Source organism: Falco cherrug, chromosome 4 (assembly GCF_023634085.1).
Source record: "Falco cherrug isolate bFalChe1 chromosome 4, bFalChe1.pri, whole genome shotgun sequence".
In the NCBI taxonomy this organism is placed as follows: Eukaryota; Metazoa; Chordata; class Aves; order Falconiformes; family Falconidae; genus Falco; species Falco cherrug.
In genome coordinates, this window is record NC_073700.1 from 101983260 (window position 1) to 102010271 (window position 27012).

The 27012-nt window shown below is 40.4% G+C and overlaps 1 protein-coding gene across 2 annotated transcripts in view; it reads left to right on the forward strand.

The window, feature by feature from the left end:
• GADL1 (glutamate decarboxylase like 1) overlaps positions 1-27012 on the forward strand; it is a 131827-nt gene that overhangs the window by 77661 nt on the left and 27154 nt on the right. For both annotated transcript variants that reach the window (XM_055709956.1, XM_055709955.1), the window contains exons 10-14: positions 1742-1806; positions 2051-2132; positions 9368-9567; positions 13285-13336; positions 16429-16518. In XM_055709956.1, coding sequence (XP_055565931.1) covers positions 1742-1806; positions 2051-2132; positions 9368-9567; positions 13285-13336; positions 16429-16518 — 489 coding nt within the window. The remainder of the gene's footprint in view (positions 1-1741; positions 1807-2050; positions 2133-9367; positions 9568-13284; positions 13337-16428; positions 16519-27012) is intronic.

A 27012-nucleotide genomic window follows, 5' to 3' on the forward strand; every position in this document is an offset into this window, starting at 1 on the left:
CTATGTCAACTTTTTCAAATACAGAGCCTTTTGGATGCAGATTTTGTAAAGATTTATTATATTTCAGTGGGTTGCTTATGAATTATGAAAATCAGGAAATAATTTAGTAACTCTTCTGACTTTATTGATCAGGGAATGAAATGAGCAAAATTTGTCTATGAATAGGAAGTCTGGTTTGATTGTCTTTCCATAACATGACAAATTTGGGTTAGCTGGAGAAACCCAGTTTTAAGTCATGGTTCTGCCATGGGACTACTGTGAAGTTTGTGGCAAATAATTTCCTACCTTAGGTCCCACCTGTAGATTGAGCAGCAGCCCTTTCCTCGGCAAGGCTCTTGTGAGCATGGTAACATAAAATATGATGTGGTATGTTAATGTGCTGCATTAATGAGAATGATGTGTTAAGACAAGTTATTTACCTTTTGTTTCTCTTGTGAGTCTTTAGCATTTTTGTCTACCAGAGATAGCAGATCTTATTCCTAATGTATGGCCTGTGAAGCAAATACTGATGCTAAATTCATAGTTCAGCTAACACACTGTTTCTTTCAAGGAAAAAAAGAACAAAAGCCAAAAAAGCATGTATTCTCCATGCTTAGTTCAGGAATCTTCAAGTCAGTGACTTTTTTTCTTCTTCTCATTAGCCCAAAATATATGAATTTATTTTTTTTATTTTTATTTTTTTTTAAATAAGCTGAGTCCAGTTGTTTTATGAACCAATACCTCCTGCACATCTCTGAGGAGCCTTGCTTACTTCACGGGAAATTTGCTTAAGTGGGTTCTGCCTGCATAAACATTGAAAATCCTATTTTTCATGTTTAATAATTCTCAGATGCACTCAGTATGACATGTCTACTGTTTGCATGTTCTCCCCACCCCTCCCCTGTGGGCAAATACTGTTGAGAACTGAAGATTCACAGCACCTGGTGGGTGAAATCAGATTCATGGAGGGCAATCACCTTCCCTTACTCCAGTTGCCCAGAAATTAAACTTGTGTTATAAAAGTTTGTTGTCAGGGTTCTTCCTATTAGTCTGTGGAGAGAGGCATCTGCAAAAGGTGTCACCCAAAGATAGTTATCTAGAATAGATAAGATGACACTTGATAAAGGGTTTCAGTGGAGAGCTCCTCACTACAGAGAATGCCTAAATGACTCTTGGACTGCACACTAGTTTCTTAGATGACCTGGGGGAGATGCTGTGAGTCTTACTCCATTGTAACATTTCTAACATTGGATGTATTGCTGGTAACAGAAATGCTGCTATTGCTTACTCACTGACTTTATCCAAATTCTGGAAAAACTGAGCCTGGGCTTTGCAATTGGCAGAGATTATCATCCTGTATCATCCTTTGTGAACGTCTCGGAAATGAAACTGCTAGCAGGAAGAAGATATGTAAAATGGGCCTTTCTGCTCTCACTGCTTAGGTTTACGCTGGGGGTCAGTACCAGGAATGGGGCTGGTTATGCAAGGACACTTCAGTTCGTGCCCTTGCTTACATAGAAGGGACAGTGTCGTTTGTGGCTCACATAGTGACACAAACCATCAACGCCTCTATTTTAGGCATAGCCCCAGGTTGCCATCTTTATTTCAATAGATGATACTAAAGGCAAAATTTAGTCCCCTGACTGTGCAGTAAAATAAGTTTTAAATGAGATGAAACATCTTCAGAAATTTATTACTTGAAGCATTATCAAAAGAACTTTATACAAGTAATATTTTCTTGGCTCTTTAAATGTTCCAACAGGCTTCTTGGGGTGGCTCGGCTCTGGTATCAAGGAAGCATTGCAGACTTCTTCATGGCATCCACAGGTATGTCAGTACAGTTGGTGGGCACGCTTACCAGGGGCTGAGGTGAAAGTTAGGGCCTGTGGCCTCCATGAGAGCTGCGTTTTTCAAAATACATATTACTATTAATTGGCGAGATTTCTGAATGTGTGTGTGTGGAAAGGGGAAATCTGTCTGCTTGCGTTGTGTTTGGCCATTTTTAATTACCTAATACTCATGATTATACATGTGGTTTCCACCTCCCTTTCTCCATTTATAAATTTTGTAGGGCTGATTCTGTTGCATGGAATCCCCATAAAATGCTGTTGGCCGGAATCCAGTGCTGTGCTCTTCTGGTGAAAGACAACTCTGTAAGTCCTCCTGTCCTTTTCTGTCCTTTTTTTTTTTTTTTTTTTTATATAATGTGGTAGGCTGTCATTGTTGTAGTATGGAAGTGGAAACAAGAAACAACTGCAAGTCAGTTTTACTATACTGCAGTGCAAAGGCTGAATGGTATTAGTTTGAAGTTTAATTTCACCACAGAGTGAATAAATAGTGAATAAGAGAGCAGGGTCAAACTGATCCAAGTCACCGTGCTCACCTGTGGTCAAATTCTGCAACTGGTGCCCTTGCTGGTTAACTTCTGTGCATGATTTGCATTCAGAATTGAGTATTTTCTCACCTGGGTCTGCAGCACTTAAACACTGAGCTCGTCAGAGTCCTCAGAATAGCTGTCATCCATTGGGACTGCGGCAGTACTGCGTCTCTGTTTAAAGAAGGCAGAGCTCCTCTTTACACCCCCTTAAATGGGTGCACCAGAGTGGGAAAGGAGAGGGATTAGGAGTTGGAGCACATGCAGGTAAAGGTGCTAAGCCTTTTTCCTCGCTCTACTAGTTCTTCATCACCGGGGTGATTTAGGCTTTCCAAAAGCCATGACTAATTAAAAGGTCTAGCAAGCAAACAACTGAGCTCTGATCTCAAGTGGCACAAATGTGGGATGAGTCTGCAGTGTCATAAAAGTCCCTGCTTATATCTTTGTGGAGTTCTTCTGTCTTAATAAAGAAACCACTAAGTGGTTAATTATTATAAGCCCCATTTCAAACTCAGCCCCGCTAAAACTTACGCCTGTTGTCCACCCCATCAGGGCTGAGTTTTTGCTTATACTTCATAGGTTATAAATGACTGAATGTCATGAAGATATGGAGCCCCTGAGGTATGCATCACTGGTTTGGGGCCATGGTTTGTAAATCTTGTGTCAAAACAGCTGATAATTTGTATTCAGCTGCTAGTGGTTAGCTATGTATGTAATTGGTTACTAACAGTAGTAACTGATCAGAACCAAAGAACATAGATGCTATCAGTGCTCTCTTGGAGCTGATTGCTCTTAAGTCAGGGGTGAAACGTGGCAGGACAGCAAGGAGAAGTGTGCCTCCTCATTTCCTTAGACTGGAGTCTGTGGGATTAAAGAGGATTAGATTCCAGGACTACCCATCCATCACTTCATCTTCATTCCAGGAAGAAAAACAAGCAGAATGAAGTTAGTGACTAAGATTAATGTGGTGTCTTAATTGCAGGCTTGGGAAGAATTCAGTGCTATATTTTTAACTAATTAGGCCCAGTACATAGATACAGCCCCAGGTGATGATTAGACTACTTGGACTGCGTATTGGAAATTTGTCAGGAAGAAAGAGGAAAGAAGCAGAGAGGAGCTGCCCTGGCATGTAGGGTCACTTTACAAACACTGTTCTAACTTCAGGGTTCTGGCAGCCTTTCTGTGTTCTCCTTCCATGGAGTGCAATGCCTGGTAGAGCAAACCTATTCAACTTCTGAATCACAGCTAGCCACTGTTGTGCTGGAAATACTTGTAGAGCTGAATCCTAGGCCGTTGGGGGGTAAACCACAAGTATTACTGATCATACAATCAGATCCTGTTGTACAGTGAGACACGTTCTGGCAAGTAGAGGATTTCTCTGCATGGGGAGGAGAGGGTGTTTTACTCTTGTGTTTAATTCCTGGAAAATTGGCACTTGTGTTTTGTGTACGTGCCAGTGCAGTCTATACGCAAACAAGCACATAAAAATTTCAGTACTTTATCAGCTTTTTGAAAGTGTTGGAACATAAATGCTTAAGAAAAAAAAAGAGATCAAACATATATTTAAGATGCTTAGGCAGAAAGGTCTTGCTTCACTTTGATCCTCTCCATACCAGAACAGGCAGATGAATCCAGTTTCCCATTAAAAATGCTGTTTTCACACCAGTAAGAGAAGGGAAGAGTAGGTGTATTGGGTTTCTCACTTTGGAGCTTGTTCCACTGCTCCTGAATGACATAAATACCTATGGCTGCAGGTGAGGCACACATTAGTATATGAACATAGTTTCTTCACACTGTGGTTGGGCTGCATCGTGGGAGCTGGAAGTTGGGCACACATTGCTCTGCTAGTGACCATGAATGCTCAAGGAACCTCAAGTAGTTTCTGAAGTGGTAAATTCTGCAAGAAATTGGAGCAGCAAAATGTTAAACATAGATGTTAAGTCCCATTTAGGAATCAAGCCCTAGCTCCCTTTGGAGATCTAATTAAGGAAGTTTAGTAACCTGTCTTCCCATTTGCTTTGAGGTCCTTTTGGAAACTGTGAGCTACCTCAGGAGTAGGGTTAGGTGATTATAAGTGGACAAATAATCCCCTTCAGTTTTTCTTTCTCACACTTGTTTTTTTTTTTTTTTTTTTTTTTTTTTAAAGGTATAGATTGTTCAATAAGCCCAAGCTTTGTATTTTAATTAATGTATGAAAAAATAATCTTTAGAATGAATCATCACAGGTCTTGATGTAGTGGTAATACCCTGATTTCCCATTAGCAAAAGTAATAGTGACTGGTTTTGTTTGATTTGGGTTTTTTTGCCACACGGCAGCAATAAAGCTATGTGATTTAGTAACGTTAATAGGCTTAAAACATTGCAGCTAGATTAACAGAATGAAACATTGTATTTAAATATTTTCCTATACAGGTTAAAAAAAAACCAAAAAACAAACCTGCAGTGAAATGCTGATAACAGAGTATCTTCCAGCCTTAGTGAAACAGAATTGGAATGATTTCCGAAGAAGGTAGAGATAGAGAAGAGAAATACATGTTTGACTTGATTAGAACGGAGAAGCGTTTTCACCAAAGGGGAAGAGAGATTGATTAATCCTCTGTAAAAGCTCAGATCAATGGCAGTAGTTCTTCAGTGCTTAAAGCACTCAAGAAATGCATAGCTATTCCTTTTTCACTGCCATGCCCTGAGTAACTTTCATCACTTCTGTAATAAGAAAGACTTATTCAGAAAACACTTGTATTGCTGTGGTGTGAATTACAGTGACTGTTTAAACACAAAGCTAGATGGACCAATATTCTCAAAACATTAGTGAGTCAACTTTATTCTTCTATGATCTTAAAATGCTATGAATCCATTTTGGGTTGTACCTGTTCCCTTAAGACCACAGAGCTACTCCAGTCTGTCCTTGCTATAATCCATGTAAATATCTATATAAATAGATAACTATTAGATAGATTTATAAAATCTATATAAATAGAGAATTAATGTTTATCACCAATGCCGAAGCTCTGTGACTCGTTAGGAGTGTAGCACTATGTTAGGTGATTAGTAATCAGTTCTAGGTAATGAGCAGAATTTGCACTTACTAGATAAAAATAAAGTTTTAAAGAATCTAGCTAATGAAATCCCAGTTTAGCACAGAATATAATTGAGGTGATCATGGTAGCCATCTACAGTTTAATTTCTTCCTCATCATTAGCAGTATCACAGATATGTACTTTCCTGACTCCTTTTCAGGGCAGCTGCAGGAAATAATCTATTCCCATTGCTTTCTGCTTGGGGTTAGTACAACTGAGAGCTCCTTCTCATCTCTTGAATTGAACTGTAGGGGTGACCCTTTGCTTTTGAGAATTTTCAAGTATGATATTCAAAAGATTGTGGTTATTGCTTCAGATGAGGCAAATCAGGAAGAAGTCTTGGGGGAAAAAGGTGTTTTGTTAATGAAATTATAATTCACCTTTAACTAGCAATGGAAATGGAAAGAGATTGGAAGGCTTGCTGTAGGTAAGTGTGTTCAATGAGAAAAATATGCTGATTTATGAAACTGGAGCTCTTATATATTGATTTCAGTATCAATTACTATTAATTTATTTGCCATTAATTAGAATGCAGAGCAACTATTCATAGACATCAAAACCAAAGGCTATTTGAAACTTCATAGTGGACTGGGCCCTCCACAAAAGTAGTATTTCCATTTTCTAAACCTTAACAGCCCCAGTATAAGTCAGAGCACTTCCATTAGTCTCTGTACAAAGGGTAGGAAGATAAAAGATGCTGAAGAAAGAGTCTCTTAACTTGTCAAACAGGGCAGTTCTAATGAAATTTTTGCAATTCTTCTGAGTAGATGGAGCAGCTGAGTTTGTGTGAAAAACTGTTAAGGTCTTCTTGGGACTAAGAATGTTGAGATGTTGAGTTAGTCTACTTTTTTGTTTTTTCCCTTTTTTTTAATTTTTATTTTGTTCTACTTTTCCATCGTTTGGCTAGGAAAAATGACATGACTTTGTCTGCAGCCTGTCTGAGTCTATTACTTTTGAGACAACAGTAATCAAGGAGTAACTGCTTTCTTGAGCATAAAATTTATCTCGGATTTTTTTCGTCTTCTGTTGTCCTCCCTGCCCAAATTCAATTCTGCAGCATTCCCTTTCTCTTCCTTACTCTTTGTCCTCCATCTTGCTGCTTGCATTGGTCTGGCATATTTCTTCCTTTCTCACAAAGCACGGGTTTTGTTTCTTCTGTCTGCTCTAGTTCCATGCTGGGGGATGTCACTGTACTTGCCTCTGGAGATTGACAGTAGACAGTATCTTCAGCAGGATTTCTTGAGCATGTTGCATTATTAGTAAGATAAGCAGATGGAAAAGGCTCATCAAGCCAGCACATCTTGTCAGATTTGAATGCACCAGGAGAGTAAGACAGTACCTGTCTTGTCTTGTCTTGTCTTTTCTTTTCTTTTCTTTAATGAAATATGTTCCCAGGAATATGAGATCATTCAGAGATATAGAACTATTTTTTCTTGTTGCATTTTCATTCTGGAGCATTTGTTTTTAAACTATGAAACTCTGGAGCTGTACTGTGATCATAAGTGAACTTCCCAGTCTTTCAGTAATATTGCCAGTTTAGTTTAGGTTTCTTGGGAGAAACAGAAGTTACTATTACTCAGACAACAAGCACAAGGGGAACTAGTATCCTGTGATGTCCTCAACTGTGCAACTGTATTAGATTCTGATAAGGCAGAAGGTAGTCCCACATTGATCAACCCTGTTAAACAGTCACTGCAGAATTTTAAAGTCAGTAACAGACGTAGCAATTAACTTAAATTTATGGATGTTGCTTCCTTTCTAATTTTTTTTAAATACCATTCCTAGTAAACTTGTATTTCCCCTGAAGATCAAGGTGTGGAGACCTAAATGAATAGGACACACTGGCTTGACAAACAGATTCCTGTCTCTGTTATGCAGCTGTTAACCAGAGAATACAAAGCTGTAGAAAAACTGTAAAGATTTTCCATTTATTTTTTTATTTTAATTAATTTTTATTTATGCTTCAATGCTTGACTTTTCTTTGGTTTCTGATGTCATCTGCTTGCCTTTCTTTTTCTGAGAAAGCTGAAAAGTGGGTGTGAGAATCTTAAGTACTGTAAAGAAGCTGCTCCCAGCATTGGCTTTCCAGCTATGGCTACCCCTGTGCTGCTGCAGCACGTTATCACTGATGACTGCAGAGGGAGAGCAGCCACTGCCCCTTTTTTTTCCCAAGCTGTCACATAAACTGTCTTTTCAGAAGGCTGAATGTGCTGGTGCTGTGGCTTAAGAGTTCAGGCTGAAATTGCTGTCCTTTTTGCAAACCAGCAATATTACAATGGGATTGTCAAATCCTTACAGAAGTTGTGGAGAAACCTTTGGTGGAGTTCTTTTTTGCTCTATGAATAGGTGCGCAGGTTGGTGTTCTTGTTTGTTTTGTATTGATGGAGGGAGCTGAAAAGACTAGTAGAGAGGGGGACATTCTGTGTAACCCAGTGGATTATTTCTCCGTTGGATTTTTTTGTCCTGACCTTTTTTCCCCCTCTATTTTATTGTCAGTTCCAAAGTTATCGGTAGGGTATTGTAATGTAGACCAAGAATTGTACCTCTGTACCAGGAATATGACACTTTGATTAAGGGTGATGTCAGACACTGTCTGCCATTTTAAAATCAGACTTGTGGCAGATGCAGAGAAAAGAATAAAATGTGAAACACTTTTTCAGTTCGTTCAAATTGAAGAGTGATATTGAATTGGAAAATTAATTGTGCTCTTCGAGATACTGTTTAACAGCTTCTGTCATGCTTTCCACTTCTGTTCCTTGGTCTGTTCTGCACAGAAGACTTCTGGTTCAACTGTCACTTAAATACCTGCTTGCAGATGTGAATCATATGCTGTAGCCATATTTTTAACCTCATCTGAATTTCTGTTCTAGTATTATCTTAGACTGTGGTTTGTTTTTCTTACGCACTTCTAATATCACTGACATTAACAACCTCTTGTGTCTCCTGGGCTCCTTGTAGGGCCACCCTTATCTCTGCTCTTTGAAACCTGCTTTCTGCCAGCCCTTCTCTCTACTTCATAGTATTATGGAGTATACTTTGATATTTCATTCTTAAGCCAGTTCTTCAGTCCTGTGCCTCTTCTTTTCCTCTGTACCTTTAAACCTGTAACAGCCTCTGTATTTTCTGTTTCCCAGCTTTGTTCTTTGCTGGAACTTTCCATGTTACTCATTTATCTTTGTCTGTTTTCTGCTGGTGATCTCTGCCCAGGCAGCCTCGCAGAAGTGGGAGGCTAGAGATTGCTGAATAAAAATAATTTTATTAACAAACCTTAATTAGGGTATGCTAAAGTACCTTTTTATTTTCAAATATAAAAATTCTCTGAACTGTGAAAAGAGACAGAATTTGGGGTTGTACTAACTTCCTTGTGGTGTTTCCACTCAGTCAGAAAGCCTATGCTAAATTCTCAGTGGCTTTATTTTCTGCTAAGGGCTAAACATTTATTTTTTAGGGCTAAAATCTTCCCTACCTGCAACTAACTGTGCTGTACAAGAAGGAATAGATTGAGCCATTTGTGAACGTATAGGAACCTTCTCAGTGGCTGTTCTTCCAATCTAACGACTGGAACAGTGGGTATAGGCTTCTCCTTCTCTTCCCTCTTTCCCACCCATGTATGTCTTCGGATAACTGTTTCTGTGGTACCCACTCCTATGTTTTCTTGTTATCTGAGTCATAATTCCTCTTCAATCTGCAACTCTTGAGTGATGTTATGAAGAAAATAATAATAATAAAAAAAGTTTCCTCATTGCAGTGCTGACTTCACTGGGTTCAGATTCATCCAGAGCTCTTCAACCATACCATAAGCTTTGGATAGTTTCTTGCACATCCAGTTCTGTTTTTCTAAGCAGTTGGTACAGACAGGAAAAAAAGGCTTTGGGTTGTGAAGATAAAGTTTGAAAATGCTTATCAGAAATCTAAGTTTCTACTGTGTTTCTAACAGGGCCTCCTGAAGAAGTGTTACTCTGCCAAGGCTGCATACCTCTTCCAGCAGGACAAGTTCTACGATGTCAGCTATGACACTGGTGACAAGTCCATTCAGTGCAGCAGGCGTCCGGATGCATTCAAATTCTGGCTGATGTGGAAGGCATTGGGAACCACAGGCCTGGAGGAGAGAGTAAACAGGGCACTGGCTTTGGCTAGGTACCACCTCCTAATTTTCAATATGTCTGCTTTGTTTAATGGACTCAAATGTTGACGCTGCTTACACGCCATATCCTGGAACAGACCACAATGTTAGTTTTTTTCCCCCTCTCCATATTGTTCGGAGATACTGCTTGATTTTTTCTCCACAAGTTTGCTGAAGTTCTTGATGCTTACAGTATGTTCTGCTAGGGGCTGAAGCACATTTTTCTTGCTATCTTCCCCTCGCTCACCCTGTTCAGTTTTACTAAGTTTTTGGTCTTGCAGAACTGAGTTTCACAAGTCAGTTCTGCAAAATTCTTGCTAGAAGGTGTTTCTGAAGTAATGGTGGTGGTTCAGTTTCTGGGAAGAAACTTCCATACACAGGTTGTTTTGTCTTCTGATAGAAGAAATAATACTGCAATAAGGTAATGGCCCATTAAAAACAATTCACTTGAAGTATATTTGTTCAGTATTTATACAAGATACATCACAATGAAATCTTCACCAATTCCTGGGCTAGCTACCTTACCACACTACCATAAGTTAAATCATTAATACTGAAAAAGTCACCCATATCGTATTGCTATTCTATTTGTTATATGAACTACCAAGTTGAAAATAACTGAACGTTCACTGCAATGAAAATTAAAGGAATAATCTCCCTTCAATGAAGTAACTTAAAGAAAAGGTAAAAATATGCATAAACTAACCCCAGAATGGATTAGAAAGGAATAAAAAGAAGCAAACCCAGAAAAGCCCAAATGAGCTGTGGCTTTTTTCTCTTATTTTTTTTAAAGCCACTCATTGTTTGGCTGGTTAAGTGTTCCTTAATAACCTCTAGTTAAATTGCACCTTGTTTTTGTTCAGAAGCATTGTACTATTCTGTGTCTGTGCAGAGTAAGTAATTCATTCCACTATCAGCAGGAGAATTTAGCCTTACCAAGGTCACTGGCCAAGGTCGTTTGACTGAAAGTGTAGTGATTAATGACCTTTCTGAGATCGATATTTTCTTTGAGCTTTAGGATTCAGCTGGTAGTGCTTCTAAGGAGTGACTGGATTGTCTTTTTTCTTTTTTTTTTTTCCTTCTTTAAGAAGAAATTTAATTCTTAGTCATTATCTGATGAAATGCATTCTTTACAGTAGCTGCATTGCTATCTTGAGTTTGCACGGACATGGGAACTATGCCAGGTTTCTGAGCTACTCAACAGCTGTGCAGCCTTTCTCCTGATTTGTTACAGTAGGTGTTACTTTCATGTTGCAAAGATAGTGTTTCAACATTCCTGAACACAGACCTGGATTAATTCTGGAACTAGTCCACTGGCTATAGAATTTAAGAGCAGGATTACTTTTTTTTTTTTTTTTTTCCCCTCCCATGGCCAGGCAGAGCTGCAAAGGCTTTTGGGAAATTGTGGGCTTGTATTTCTGTTGCATCAAACTTTGCTTATTGGCTATTCCATTAATCTCTTCTTGTTCTGGAGATGAATCATGGTTTTGGTGTATTAGATATCCCAGGAACATTGTGATACTACCTATTTGGAAAGGCTTATTTATAAAATACTTACAGTAGAGCATCCTACTGATTGTTTCAGAATGTCTTCCGCTCTTCCCCCCCACCCCCCCCCCAGTTATTTTTGATGCAGGGATATTGCTTTATGAACAACACTAAAAAGACAATAGAAATAAACTGCTTTTAGAATATAACTATAACCACCTCTGCGGTTTATGCTTCAGCATCTCTGCAGTTTTTCTGCCTGATTCCTGTTCTGACACCTGCTCTTAGCAGGCATATGTCTACTTTCACTGCAGATCTCCACCCCTCATTTTCTGCAATGCTTAATCATAGCGAATACCACTTCTTTCTGCACTCGAGTCCTCACTGAGACTCAAACTCTTCTGACATTCTACAACCATGACACAATAATAAAACTCCATTGTCAGTTGTGGAAAGATACACAGGGTAAACGGCTCCACTGCCATCAAATGGTCCTGGCAAGATAAATCATGGGTGATGGATTTTCTAATGGCTGCCACCTTAAGCTATTGACAGTATAGTTATGAACATGATTAACAGTGTTGTGAGCTTGACCAACATAAGAGATTTGACGTCAGGTGGTGGTTTGTAAAAAAGGCACTTGTGGCAAGAGGAAAGGGTATTAAGCATTGTAAAACAGCTCTAACAATTCAAGACTTCAAAAAGGCAATCATGCCTAGGTGGGCATGCCCAGTAGTGTGGGCATTAACAGGCAGGTAACAAATGAATGCACACAGCAGTATCTGAATGATCGTGGCAGGAAAGATCCAGGACCTTGACTTGTTACAGTGAGAGGAAACATCTCAGCAGTGCACAACACTCATAGAGTTGCGTGATGTGGGAACTGGCACTCTACCACAGCAGTCATTTTGCAGAGATGTGTGCTAAGAGGTAATGAGTCACATGAACAATACTTGTTAATGATAAACAGTGTGACAAATCCCCTTGCTCTGTTTTGAAAAATGTATACCATCTAGGGTATTGTTTACTGCCTCCCTAGCCAACCTGTTTCTGCAGCATGTCTGCCTAATAGCAGGCACTGCAGATACAACTGTGCTAGAGGTGTCCCTGTGGGGGCAGGTTTCAGGCATGTGGATAGGACCAAGGAGGGTTATTTTGACAATATTTTTCTTCCCCAAGTAGTGGGTAAAAGAAATTTGTGTGATGACCAGTTATACAGCTGCAGGCAGGAAAATGCCAAATAAATACAACAAAAGAATAGATTTGTACAAAGACCAGTAGTTGAACTGTCTCAGTTTTATTACTGTTAGACAGTAAATATTCATGTGGAAGACTAAAATTATGTTGAAATGGAAAAGCTGTGTGAATTTGAGGTGATTTCTTTGTAGTTTTCCTTGGGAGGGCTTTGAGGAGGGGGAATGAAGAGAGAAGTCCATGTTTTGTCAGAGCGTCCTCTTTGCTTTGGAATTCCTGTGTGATGTGTGCCGTGGCAAAGCTGAGGTCATGTTTGAAAAAAAATTCTATAATTTGAAGCTCTTTGGCTCCAAAGTCTTGATTCAAATGCATCTTCCCATTGAAGGCTTCTGTGATTTTCATATTGACAGGTGAAAGAGAAAAGAAATACTTACTTCAATGCTTTGTTAACGTAGGATGCCCAGGGATTATTGTGCATCAGCAGTGACTCACTGAATGGAAATGTGTACTGTTGTGTACAGTGTGGAGCAAGGATAGTACTGGGGAAATTGCTGGGCTGGAAGTATGTGGAAACTTTTAAATTCTGGGCTAAACTAAGAGGTCATGGTGACAGGAATAGCACAAGAGATGTCAAGGTGACCATGACCATGAAATAAGCAGCACAGAATCAGCATTTGAGAAAAAGAGATGGAGGAATTAATTTGTAGAGAGCAACTTCAGTGGAAATTTGCATTGGGGAAGTTCTCAGCTTCATGCTAATAGGATCAATTTGTGCTCTGTGGCTCCACTGAAAATCTGTGCTTGAGGACAGAATATGGCCTCTCCTCAGTGCTCCTTGGCTGGCTATAGCCTTCATTTGTTTCCAGGAATTGATGGCTACTGCATTTTCACAGCAGGTAGAAATGAGGTTTAACTCTGTGATTCCTTTGCGGCTGGGGGAGAAAAAGAAAAGGAGGAGAAAAAATGTATACATGTTCAAGACCTTTTTCGTTGTTGTCTGTATGTATTGTTTTATTCTATGCTTTTAAACTCTGCATTTTTGATTACAGATATCTAGTGGAGGAAATTAAGAAAAGAGAGGGATTCCAGCTTCTTTTGGAGGTAAGTGAAAATGAAACTGAACTATTGATGTTATGGAGACTGGGTAGTGTTTGATTTTTGTTCTTTTTAGCCAATTGCCAATTTGTATTTGAAATATGTAATGTAATAAGTTTATGTATTGGAGGTATACAGATATGATTGAAGACACATAACATGTTCTGTATTCCCTCCCATCACTCTTATTTTCCTACCTTCTGGTCCTGTGTTGCCTCAGGAGGTATAGATGGAACACTTTTTTGTGAAAGTGAAGAGTCTGGCTGCAAAAAAGCAGTGCTTGCCAGACTTACAGATAAGACTGTGTGCTGGATGGAAGAATATTTTGATCTTAAAAATGGACTTTTTATCATCAAAGTCCATGGTTTTTTTCCTTGACTCTGTTTCTACACCCATCTTCCTAAAAACTACCCCAAAGTTGCTTTTCACTGATCTTTGCTAAACCTGTCGTCTTATTACCTGTTAGTGACCTTGCTTGGGGGGAGAATGAGTAAAGGGGGCAGAGCTAAAGTGCTGTTTTTCCACATATCATCTGCTTTTTGGTTAAGAAGGCTAATATCTAGGGAATCTGCAAAGTTCTGTCATTCTTAGAAAAACCTTCTGCAATGTTGGAAGTGTATGTATGTGAAAGACAGCTGGGTATGTAGCGTGGGGAGGAAGAGAGCAGATGTAGGAAGGGAAACAGAGGAAGTGCCACACATGGAGACTGATAAACTGTAATGATGCAGGTTTGGTTTACGCTTGCTTAGGCCATGAGCATTCAAGAAGAAACATGAAATGTAAATAATAATTTATACCATTCATACAATATAAACTTTTCCCTTTGACTTTGAAAACTGCTGATTTGAAAGTGCATACTGGGTGACTTTACATGAAGAATTTTGGGCCAGCAGCACATGATGGGGTTACTGAAGTGGCAAGCCTTTTAAAAGGTCTCCATGTTCTGTTGTCGTAGAGTTTAGCAGGGAGCCCAGATCTACTGTAGATGTGAAAGCTGCTGGGGAGAGCAGAGGCTGCTGTTTAGTTCCTGCAGGAACAGGACATCTGTTAAAAGTGGGACTGGGGGGAGTGCTATAGTATGGGCTATGAGAACAGAGTTGAGCAAGGGTTAAGAAAAGGTTTTCAGGAATGCAGGGGGACAAGCAGTGAGAATTCAAAGACAGACTGCTGGGAGGCAGTTGGGCCCTGTTACGTGAGCCCTTTCTGAACGGAAGTTGGGCTTTGGACAAGAAGCTGAGGAAGATGATCCTGTGGTACATGCAGTGAGGAAAGTCCTGTAAGGAGAACTGCCCTATCGCCTGGAAATGCCACTCGGGCTTGAGTCATCTTGAACTCTTCTGTGGTATAACTGCTTACCTGCTTGGGTAAGAGCTGTGACAAGATAACCAGAAACAGTGAAGCATAGCAGAGGGTAGTTACATTTTTCTGGGATGAATGGTATTTACAGAGGGGGGTGATGTATTTGATGTGTGAAAAGAAACTGAGATAATCAAGAATACAATATAGGCAATGGCAATATGTAATACATGCCATCTGTCTACTCCTGCCGTCTGATTTTAAGTAGTTTTAAAATAAACCCTGTAACAGCAAGCTAGTGCTTGCGCTCATGAGGAAGCTGCTGCCTTTTCAGGGTCTGTGTTTATGTGTGTACTCAGTGCGTGCTCTTTGGGGAAAGAAATGGGACTTTAAGAGCTGAGCTTTATTTCATTCAGTGGCAGCAGGTGGCAGGTTTGCAGCTCTGTTCCTGCTGACAACGATATTCTTCTTGATGATTAAATTGTATTTAATGCATTCTTTGAAGTGAGGTGGAAAATTATATGAGCAGTTCTCAGTGCCCTTTCATGAAAGAACATGGCGCAGCTGGTGGGCTCTCCTCATTCAGGAGACTGCCTGGGACTGTAATAGCAGCCGCATTCACAGTGGGGCAAAGAGGAGGTGTGACCCAGCTACCAAGACCCCTTTAAACTTCTTTTTTTTTTTTAATTATTTTTTCTTTCAACCACCACTAATGAGGATAGTGTGTGGGGAGAGGGGTGTGTGAGTCTATAATCCATGTTATAATCTAGACTCCAGTTAAATACTGTGTTGCAAATAATGTAGGTAGAGAGTTTGAGTGGTTTTACGAATAGTGTTGGATGGGATTGGGAGGTACGTCTGTTCCTCATGCTATTGCTATCTGTACGGGTAAAAAAAAAAAAAAAAAAATAAAAATTGCTCCAAATTAGCAGGAAATGTAGAGAGACCCTGGACTGCTCTGCTGGGAACATTTTCTCAATCATACGTGAAATGGAAACCTCTTGAGCACAAAATGCCTTGTTTTATAATGCATGGTGAACAGCAGTTTTTGTTGGGAGTCTTGCAGCTAAACTCTCTGCTGAGTTTAAAGGCACAATTTCTCTGGAGTGAAGCAGAGGCGTGGAGTCTTAGTGTTTGCTCAAAAGACCTTCTTAGATATCGGAAAAGATCTATCCAGGATATGGCACATACCTGCAAGGGGTCCTGAGATTCTTATAAAATGTGGAAATTGAGAAAGCCAGCATTAACTCCAGTACTATGTAGTGCTGTGTGATATAAAAGGTGATTGTCATTGTTCAGTAGAAAAATTATTAATGTGCAAGTGTTAAATGGTGACAAAAATAGAGTTGTGTAAAATGCATCATAGAAATTTCCATTTAGAAAAAAAAACAACACTAAAAAGAAAGTGTGTCCTTCTCTTTAAAGTTGCTTCTATTCTGAAATCTGTAAGTTATCTCTCTGTTCTGTCATGCACTTTTTTCCTAACCAAAGTTTTTAGTGAGCAAAGCAGAGTTAAATATGTATGTAGGAAGGAGAAATAAAAAAGGAACCCCAGCAGGTTTCCTTTTTTTGGCAGCAAGAAGAGAAATGGATGATATCAGAACTATTTCTAGTTTCAAAAAAGGGAAACAAAAGGTGAGTTGCAGAAGGAGGTTTTAATGAGAAGGGTATCAACTCAAAGGCTTCTCCCCCTGCCCCCCCCCCCCCCCCCCCCCAATAAAGCAAACTCTTTGATGAGCTTTTATATGTATTCCTGTCCCATTTGTTGCATCTCATAAATAATCACTTGTTCTCTTGTTTAGCCGGAGTATGCAAATGTTTGCTTTTGGTACATTCCACCAAGCTTAAGAAAAATGGAGGATAGACCTGAATTTTGGCAGAAGCTACACCAGGTGAGTGTCACATGAACAGTGTTATCTGTAGCTCAAGGATTTTTCTGTGTGCCAGATAAGAATGTGAAATAGCCCTTGACTTTGTTCAGCACCAACCTACCAGTAGAATGGAGATCTAATCCTTAGATAGCTGTTTGTAGGATTTAAGTTTGTTCTCTGTTTAGACAAGGCTAATGTAAGAGATGCATGCATTTCCAGGTATTCGGCTTACTAGCAAAGCTGTTGGCTGGCTGAGAGAAGAGGAACAGTGTTGTCCGCATCTCCTGTCTAGACAGGTTATTCATTACGTGTTTCAGACACTTAACCACTGTCCTTGGAACTTGTCTTATTATCTGTGATAATCTGTGATAATGCAAGTGAGGAAGTGCTTAAGAATACATTTCTGATGTTAAACAACCCATAAATGAAAACAGGAATACAATGAGAAATCAGCAGTAAAATTTTGAGGTTACTAGTGGGGAATAAGTAGTTAAGACTTAATTAACAAGCCAATAGACACTGTGGTATTATGTTCTACTGAATAAGCTATTCTGTAAGGAGTTGAATTTATTTCATTGTTTGCTCCTCTCTGTAGCTTTGGTGTTCTGCATTTATTTTTTCCTAGAATTTGCTACCAGAAATTTAAACTAGAACATAGATGTGTGTGCTGCGTGCACACTTGCATATGGTATACATACTATCCACACACATGATACACATACTATATATACATGCACACTTTCTATAGTGTCTGCTGTCCTTTCAACAACTCTACTTTCACAGGACTTGTATTCAATTTATGCTGGGTGCTGGTGTCTTTAGGGGGTGAGGTCTTCCTCAACCCTGTCTGTATTGCTTTGGAAAGTATATTTAACTTTTGCAACACAAAGCCATGCACAGTATGGATACAAGGGCTTTGCATTTACTGTGCTTTCACAAAGCGTGGATGGGTTATAATCCTTTCATATGGGGCTTCCCTTCCACTCGTTGGAGTGGACAGCCTATATCTATATATCTATATCTATATCTATATATATATGTGTGTGTGTGTATATATATACACACACACACACACAGAGCTGTACAACAGCTCCTCTACCCATGAAGGAGTGAGGATATGGAAAGAAGCAATGGGAAGACACAGAAGAAATAATGCTGCAACTGCCACCTTTTGATTTCCATATGCTGTGGAAGGGACTGAGGAAGGAAGGGGTGAAACACGATTAATAGTTTTGAGCGCATATATTATGAGTGGCTTACTGAGTGCAAGTAACTGGTTCTTTGCTTTGCTGCTCTATGGTGCTTCTAGTTAGGGTGGGGAATATAGATGCCTGGCTTTATTTTATGTACTGATACAGATAGACTGATGCTGGAAATGCAGATTTCCTAGCCAGTGTTTTGTGGAAGAGAACTTTGAGAGAAAGGAGCTCATGTGCAGTTTCTCCCAAGAACTGAGCACTGCTGCAGATCTCAACCACTCTTTTCATGAGCAAGGTGACGTTTTCTTGATTCTTACACCTTCTCTGGTGAAGCACCAAGATACCCAAAATCCTGAACCATAACCTGTTTCCTTCCTCCCCACGAAAGCCTGAAAAATATTTACCACAAATCAGACCAAAATTCCCTAGCAAAGCAAGGCACTGAATAGCACAAATTTCTCTCCCAGAGGAAACAATAAATGATGATTGTTAGTTATGTTGCTTTAGGTGCTGCTGGGAAGTCCGTGGACGCTACAGAAATGAGCCCGTTGCACAACTAAAATGTGTTATTTCATCTCCTTGTTTCTCTACAGGGACAGGTCTAGGGTTACTTTGATTTTTGAATGCTGAGGGCCAGTTTGGGGCACAACACATATCAGTGAGCAGATGAGATGACAGCAGTGGATCACAAAAAATAAGACTGACTTGACTTTTCCAGCTAACGTCCATTTTGTTCTAACATTGCTGATGCAAACAGCATAGTCATTATATTACATTAATCAGTACAAATATATGGCTGGGCAAGAAGGAATGTGTCCTCATCAGTAAAGGTGTAAGTGATAAGAAGGTGAAGACTGAAGAGGTTGTTGCATTATGCCATTGATGGACAGATAGGATGTGTACAGTTTCTTGACTGCAAGTGCTTCCTGTATATTCCATCATTTCACTAAAACGAGCATTAAAACGCTTTAATTCACAATTTATCTTTTCAAACAACATTTTAACATCGCAGTTATTCTGTTTATTGAGAAATCAATCTTCCTTTTTGTTGATCTGCATATTTGACAATAATTAAGGAAATGTATGTCTTAATCCTTTGAGCAAGTAATTGATTTTATTCAACTGCTTGTTCAGCAATATTGTTCAGAATAACATACTGTCTTCTAAGGTTAGTTATGTGAGTTAGTGCTGGTGAAAGTTGATAAGCAAATAGCTCTGATCTCAAGTCCTCAGGTTCGTGAAGAATTTGCGTAGTACTATGCAAAATAACCCTGAAGGTTTTCTGCTTTTCTGCTGTATTGGTTGTTCTCCAGCTTCCACGGCCCACTTCATGTGGAAAAGTGTCAGGGCTGACTGGTGTATCACAGTGTGATACCTGATTGTGATGTTGGTCTTCTAGCTGTCCTACATAAACTGTGTCTCTCAGAAGCCTTTTTTTTTGTGTGTGTGTGTGTGGTAGGCTGTTTGTTTGTTTGTTTTTAAGATCTGGGGTCTTGGACTTTAGGTATAAAATTTACCCTCTTCAGAGTCTCCAATGTGCAAACCAGAGAGGTGAGAGGAAAGAGTGGCCTGAAGGATCTGGGACAGCCACCATCTGGTTATTTGATTCATCACACCTGAACACTTAGGGAAAGAGAAACAACATGGTGGTGAAGAAGTAAAGAAAAGCATAAATTATACTTTACTCCGCTACCCAGTGAAACTGGGAATTCTGGATATTCAGAGAAGACTCTGAATATCCAGAGTCTTACACCACTTTCATCTTTTGGGATTACAGCAGGAATTGACTGTGTAGTGAAACTGATTCTGTGGATGGTACAGGAAGGCTTTGGGTGCAGTCGGGTGGTCCAAGGCAGTCCATGCCCTGAACGTTTTGCAGTATGCTGAGGGCACAGCAGATTACATAACCCGTAAAGAAACCTGTGATGTAAGGTGTTTTTCAGTGACATTTTTCACAAGTAAGTGAAGAGGGATTTCTTGTAGAAACCGTACAAATGGGCATTCTGTGGTAATTGGGGAGCTGCTGTTACATCCAACTAAAGATATTTGTAAGGGGTGTAATTTTGTCATCGCAAACTGGGGGCAGTTGTCTCTGGCCTGGAACTGACATAATTGATGGGATGATGGAACAGTTGCTTTGCTAGTACTGTATGTGCCCTCTTGTGGTAATTTTGGTCCTTTTCCTCTTGTGATACACTGTAAGATTTACTTTGTTTACTGCTGAGGATGGTCAGTATGTCACAGGGTCACAGTGAGAAAAGTAACTGGAAATCACAAGCCAGAAATGGAAGTGAGGGGAGAAGTAAAAAATTTAAGCCCAGACCATTCCAATTTTTGTATTTTTTCTATAACTACAAATACCTGTGCATGCTCTTACTTGTAACAATCTTCTCTTTAGAAAAATTAGCTTTCCCAGTTTATGCTGAAATGTCTCCAGATGATGCAGAATTAGCTGATAGTAATACCGTCTCTGGAAACCCTGCTGGCAGCACAGAGGATGCTAGGGCAAAGGGAGGGTTTGGAGGGATGCATCTGGAACTATTGCCATCCTGTTGCTAACACAGCCAGACAGCTATGCATTGTGCTTTTTGGATCAGCTTGTAGTCTGCTCAAACTCAGTGTGGTCTAGAAGACTAAGAAGGAGACACAGAAGTAACAATCTTTAACAGAGCCCTCCTATGGGAGCCTGACTTCGCCAAAGGATCCTGGAGTGTAACTGCAGGTAGAGTACTGCATATTAAACACTGCTCAGTAAAGGCAGCTAGTGGCATGTTGCTAAGTCCCCCTTTAGACCTCGAAATTTGTGTTAAAAATGTGTCAGTAGACTCCTGGTAGGTCTTTTCTGCCTTACTAAACTTTGCCTGGTCTGTAGTTCTAAATAACATATGCTGGATTATCAGATTTCCAGTGGTTCAGTAAAGCTTTTATATGCAGGTGTTAGTTCCAATTACTCAAAAGTCTACCATCTCACACTCTTAGTTGTGTGGTGGATTTGGGTTTTTTTGTTTAGTTTGCTTCCTGCTCTTTTGTGGACTTTCGGCCAAATAATACAACATATATTGGCTGTATTAGAAGGCTCAGAATACAATTTTATACTAAAGCTTGTGCAGCTTGGAATGACAATTTTGCCCCTCCCCTCTCCCCCTTAGTAATAAATAGGTAACCTTATTCTTGCCATTCCCACCCCACTTAAGAGAAGAATATAGCTGTCTGCTATCTGAAGACATATTTGTAAAATAGCCTGTCATGCTGACTGGTGTTGTGATACATTTATATAATGAGAGGTTTCATATCAAAGCAGAATTGTAAGGAGGTTGAAGTGGTGTTGCCTTGGCAACCTCTGAGTCTTACGGTCTTTGTGGTATAAATCAAACGCTAATTAAGGACCCGATTCAGTATTCTTTATGTATTCAAAATACCTATTGACAACAGTTTGAGGTTTGAATGGAAGGGAAAACAAGACCTCCAGTTGGTTATATTAATAATGTTTGCCCTGTATATTTTGGAAGAACAAGAGAAAAATGACATAGACTATAACCGCCACATTAAATGCAGTAAACCCAGCTTTATGCATAAGAAAGGTCCCCAGCATGTCACTGCAAGTCTATTTCCACTTGGGATTTGTGTGTAAAATGTTATTTGAATGCTTGGCATCCTTGTGTACTATATTTTGAGTTTTTCTTACACTTGAACAAAACCCCAGTATTTTAATGTGGGTGCTTGAAAAGTAATGATAGAGACCCATTTCTATGAATGTTACTTACATGAGTAATTATTACAGTAACAAGTAGCCTACTTACTCTAGCATCTAATTCTGTTTGACACAAGTTTCTGTGGAGGGCCACGGAAAATCAATGGTAGAATTTACACAGAAGTATATGGGAGTATGGCTAAATCATTGGCTTCTATGACAAGGTGACCTGCGCAGTGGATGAGGGAAAGGCTGTGGATGTTGTCTATTTAGAGTAAAGCCTTTGGCACCATCTCCCACAGCATTGTCCTGGAAAAACTGGCTGCTTGTGGCTGGGATGGGTCTACTCTACACTGGGTAAGAGCTGGCTGGCTGGCTGAGCCCAGACTGATAGGAAATGGAGTTACATCCAGGTGGCAGCCCGACACAAGTGGTGTTCCCCAGGGCTCAGCACTGGGGGCCAGTCCTATTCAGTATCTTTATCGATGATCTGGACGAGTGGATTGAGTGCATCCTCAGTGAGTTTGCAGATGACACCAAGTTGGGAAGGAGTGTTGATCTGCTGGAGGCCAGGAAGGCTCTGCAGAGGGATCTGGACAGACAGGCTGGACTGATGGGCCAAGGCCAATTGTATGAGGCTCACCAAGGCTCAGTGCTGGGTCCTGCACTTGGGTCACAACAACCCCAGGCAGTGCTACAGGCTTGGGGAAGGGTGGCTGGAAAGCTGCCCAGTGGAGAAGGACCTGGGGGGGCCCAGGCTGAACATGAGCCAGCAGAGTGCCCAGGTGGCCAAGAAGGCCAGTAGCATCCTGGCTTGTATCAGAAATAGTGTGGCCAGCAGGACCCCCTGGAGTGACCTGGAAAGACCTTCCGGGGGGGATGGGTTGTCATTTCAGCAGATCAGATTGGGATCTCCAAAGGGGTTGTCTGAAGAAATTTTGTTTATCGGGGAAATTCTCAGGGTCAACAGAAGCTCTGGATTCATCCTATATAACTTGAGGCAGTTAACCAAGGAAGCTACTTGAGGAGTTGGCACAGTTTCCCTGAATCTTAAACATGGAGAAGGGGAATTCCCAGATCATGACTTAGGCAACCTACAGTCAGAAGCACTCTGGGGAAAGATTGTCAGTCTTCAAGATTCAGGAGAGGATCCTAGCTTGGCTGCTTTAGTTCAGAAACACAAGAAAGAAGAACACAACAATAAATCCTCAGCATGCTGTGTGCTGTTTTAGGCCTCTCTTACAGACTCCTGGAGAGAAGAGCTACAAAATCTTATCCTAATTCAGTGGGCCCAGCTGAATTCTCAGTGTTGTGTTCAAGAGGGGCAGAAATGCAGCATTCTGGGAGAGATGAGAGCAGGAGGCCCGGGGGAGGCAGGTCTGCAGGCAAGGACCTTAGGGGAGAGAGGCACAATAAGCCCTGAAACCACGAAGTGAGTAATACAATAATAACCAGGACTTACGTTGTAGTGTGACTGTTCCTCAGCAGAGGATGGCGCTCAGAAATTTAATAATAAAATAAGCAGTCACTTGTTAAAGTAACATCTCCTCTTATTTTGCAACTAATAGTATATAATACACAGCAGCAGAATAATGTAGTTTAGGTGCATATAAACGACTATTATTGTTAAGAAGAGAGATCTGAGCTCTGATAAATGAGAAGAAACAGTACAGTGCAATATAATAGCAGAGAAAAATTATAGCAGTGTTTCAGTGCCTTGTTAATGAGGGATTTGCACACTTCCCTTTTTAACATCATCTTTTCTGCAGTTTCATATAACTCATCAGTACGAGTGGCTGTAGCTGTTAATTATAAAGATATTTAGCATGACTTTGCCTTGAATGTCTCCTCCGTAGATTTGAGTTATAAGAACACAAAAAAAGATGCCTTTTTAAAAGAATTGTTAATTCAAAATAGAATACTTTGATTTCCTGACTGTAAATCTGCACATAAGTGGAATTAATGTCTTTGTTCTCTGTTATATTTATCTTTGCATGTGTACTGAAGTAGTAATGCTAGACTAAGGGGCCAAATGCACTGTTAAAGTCTCATCAGGAGGAGCCGGGATCAATACGTTTCACCTTGACGGTGTCCATCTCACCTTAGCTTTAGACCCAGGTGCTAGCCACACTTCAGTATGTATTTTACATTGCTGGGGTTGTACGCCTGCTTAACTTTCAGCCGCATGTAATGGTTTGTGAGACTGACCTGATTTCATGCGTGCTCTTTTATGGCATGACTGGCATATCAGATGTGTGCATGGGAACAGAAAGGAGGTATATTTGTGTGACTGTATTGTAACCTACAGCACATGTAGTAAGACAAGGTGAGGATGTGAACTGCTTCCAGCCTACGCTTTCTGTAATGGTCCTAAGTGATATTTTAGTAATTCATGATATGGCAATTCAACAAAATAGAGATTTCTGTTCTAGTTCTCTGCTTTGCCCTTCTTCCAGACTGGTTTTTCAGGAGTGGGTAGTACCAGTTGGGCTCCAATTAAAAGCAGTTGTATTCATGCAGAATTTACTTTTTTTAGATTGGTGGTACTGTTTCAACTGAGGCAAGAATCAATATCACTAGATAACCATCCATTTAACTTTAGACCATCTAAGTTCTGTCCTTTTGATAGTTGGCTATTTCTATTCTACCCCTAAGTCCCTCCCTTTCCAGGCTTGTAATATCAGGTGATACCTTGAACTGACAATATTTACATCCCATCCAGCACATCTGGCAGAAAAACATCTCTATTTTAAGAGCACTGTCAGGCAGCTGCTGAAACTACCCCTCAATTCTCGGAACGAAGAGAAGAAACCCAAATAGCTTTGCTGCTGTATGGTTTATTAGCTGAGAGTGCAGGGCAACTTTTGTTAAAGACTTAAAGTTGAGCTGTACATGTTCAAGGCCCGCTGGGCACTGAGGTGTGTTGATCCCCGGTGCTCAGCCTGCAGAAACCATCAGAGCTGTGGGGAGGGAGTCTGCTGCATCTCCATGTGTTGCATTTAGGCTGAACAAGGATTTCATCTTTCCCGAGCCACCTGCAGAGCAAGATTGCTCACATCTCTGGAGGTGAAGTAGGTTTCACAGTAGCTGTTTCTTGCTTGAAATCCTTTTAAGGGTGATGGAGGGTCCAATAATTTCTCTGTGTGGCAATACACATGATGGCATGAAATGAAGCTGGGGGGGATAGACAAAGTGAAGAAGAATATTGTGACGAAATAAAATCATGACAGTGTGACAGATTCAAAGTAAAGGACGAAGCCTTCGAGGGAGATCAGTGCAAGATGTATTTTCATCGGAGTATGTAATGCTCTGTGAAAGTACCTTAGCTAGCTCAGGTACTGGGAGTGGTATAGCTACACAGAAGTGTGGTACTTAATTCAGGTTAACTAATTAGTCCTTGTGAGATAGTTTTTAACTTGACTCTTCTCTCAGAACCCAACTAAATCACCTATGATAGTGGGGTATGTTTTGTGTGGGTGTACTCCCTTCTTACAGGGGAAGCATAGGTTCCACTTGCCCAATGTCATACAAATTTTGTATACTGTCTTGCTAAAACTTGGGGGTCATTGCAGCTTTCAGTTCAGATATAGAAAAAAAAACAACCCACAAGCTGATTTCAAGCCTTTGCATGGTTAAAAGTTTCACACTCAATAAATCTTTCTGTTTACATTTAGGAAGCATCTAAAAAGCCTTATTTTCGAACTGAAAGATCAACAAAGGCTGTGGGGATTCAGTGGGACTGCATTCACCACTTTATTGCCACAGATAAAGGGTGCTTAAGCACTGCATAAGTGCTTCTTGCTATTTCTGTGTGAACAAAGTACGATTTAATTTGTATGGCTTTCAAATAGATACAGCATGTTATCCAGAGCAGTGGACATTTTGCATCTGTTGTTTTGAGTCTCACAGACTGTAGAAGGACCGAGAAGGTAAAACTAAAACCCATTTCTTTTCCGGAAAAGGGATTTTTTGGGGGGATTAAGTGGAAGTGGCATGGTTCTTATAGATTAAATAGGCAGTTGGTGACATACCTCAGAAAATAGTTTATCTGTGTGTGTGAAGAATTGAAAAAGTAATGTTCCCAATTTGGAGATAATGGTCATTTTGATTAAAGGGTTATACTAAGGTAAAACTAGGTTATTTACTAGGGTAAAAAAAGCATTGGAATGGTATATCCTACTACGAATGACCAAGGTAGAAAAGAACAATAGGCAAACCCAGCTAATCTAGAAACTGAGTCAACTCTATGACATTTTTAAAGAGCAAGTATTGATCTATTTTCAGAGTATAGGAAGCCGAAGGGAATTTACATTGAATCTGTCCCACTAGTGAGCCCTTGTTACGTATTTGAAAGGCAGGTAAAGTAATGATGAATTATCAATATTCTACAGATGAAGAAAATAAGGAAAAAAAGGCATGGATAGAAGAGTTTATCCTCTGTTTTTGCACAAAGAGCACTTCAGCATGTCATCCTTATTTGTAGCTCTCATCATTTCCCAGTAATGTAATAAAAATAAACATGTCTGTCTTAGTCATGTTGCCACACAGAACAGTATTGCATTTTTGTTCATTACTGCTACAGAAATGAAAAATTTCATGTTTGGTAATGCAACATGACACGGTGAGACTTTTTAGAATTGTTCATAGGTGCTTTTTGAATGTAAATGTGTGTATCATGAATAAGAGTGCTCATATGTACGCATGTATATGATTATTTATTTACATATTGGAATACTGTAAAAGAAAATTATTATTGAAAAGGGACAGGGTGGAGTAAGGCATACTGTTACTGAAATAACTAGATTCTTGGAAAAACTTGTTAACAGAATCACAGAACAGTTGAGGTTGGAAGGGGTCTGTGGAGGTCATCTTCTCCAAGCCCGCTGCTCAGGCAGGGACAGCTGGAGTTGGTTGCCCAGGCAGGACCATGTCCAGGTGGTTTTTAAGTATCTCAAGGATGGAGACTCCATAATCTCCCTGGGGAACTTGTGTCAGTGTAAAGTCACCTTCACAGTGGAAAAAGTGTTTGCTGATGTTCAGAGGGAACATCCAGTATTTCAGTTTCTGCCCATTGCCTCAGGTTCTACCACGGGGCATCACTTGAAAGAGCCTGGCTCCATCCCCTTTGCACCCTCCCTTCAGGTGTTTACGTACACTGATGAGATCCCCCCCAAGCCTTCTCTTCTCTAGGCTGAACAGTCCCAGCTCTCTCAGCCTTTCCTCACAGGGGAGATGCTCCGGTCCCTTAATAGTTTTTGTGGCCCTTCACTGGACTCTCTCCAGTATGTCCATGTTTCTCTTGTACTGGGGAGCCCAGGACTGGATGCGGTACTCCAGGTGCAGCCTCACTGTTGCGAGTAGAGGGGAAGGATCACCTCCCTCGACCTGCTGGCAGTGCTTTGCCTAGTGCAGCCCAGGCTACCCCTGCTGCCTTCGTGGCAAGGGCACGTTGCTAGCTCATGTTCAACTTGGTGTCCACCAGGCCCCCTGTGTCCTCTTCTGCCAAGCTGCCTCCCAGCTGGGTGATGCCTGGCATTTAATGGTGCATGGGTTGTTCCTCCCCACAGGCAGGATTTCTTATTTCCCTTTGAACTTCATGAGGTACTTGTCAGCCCGTTTCTCTGG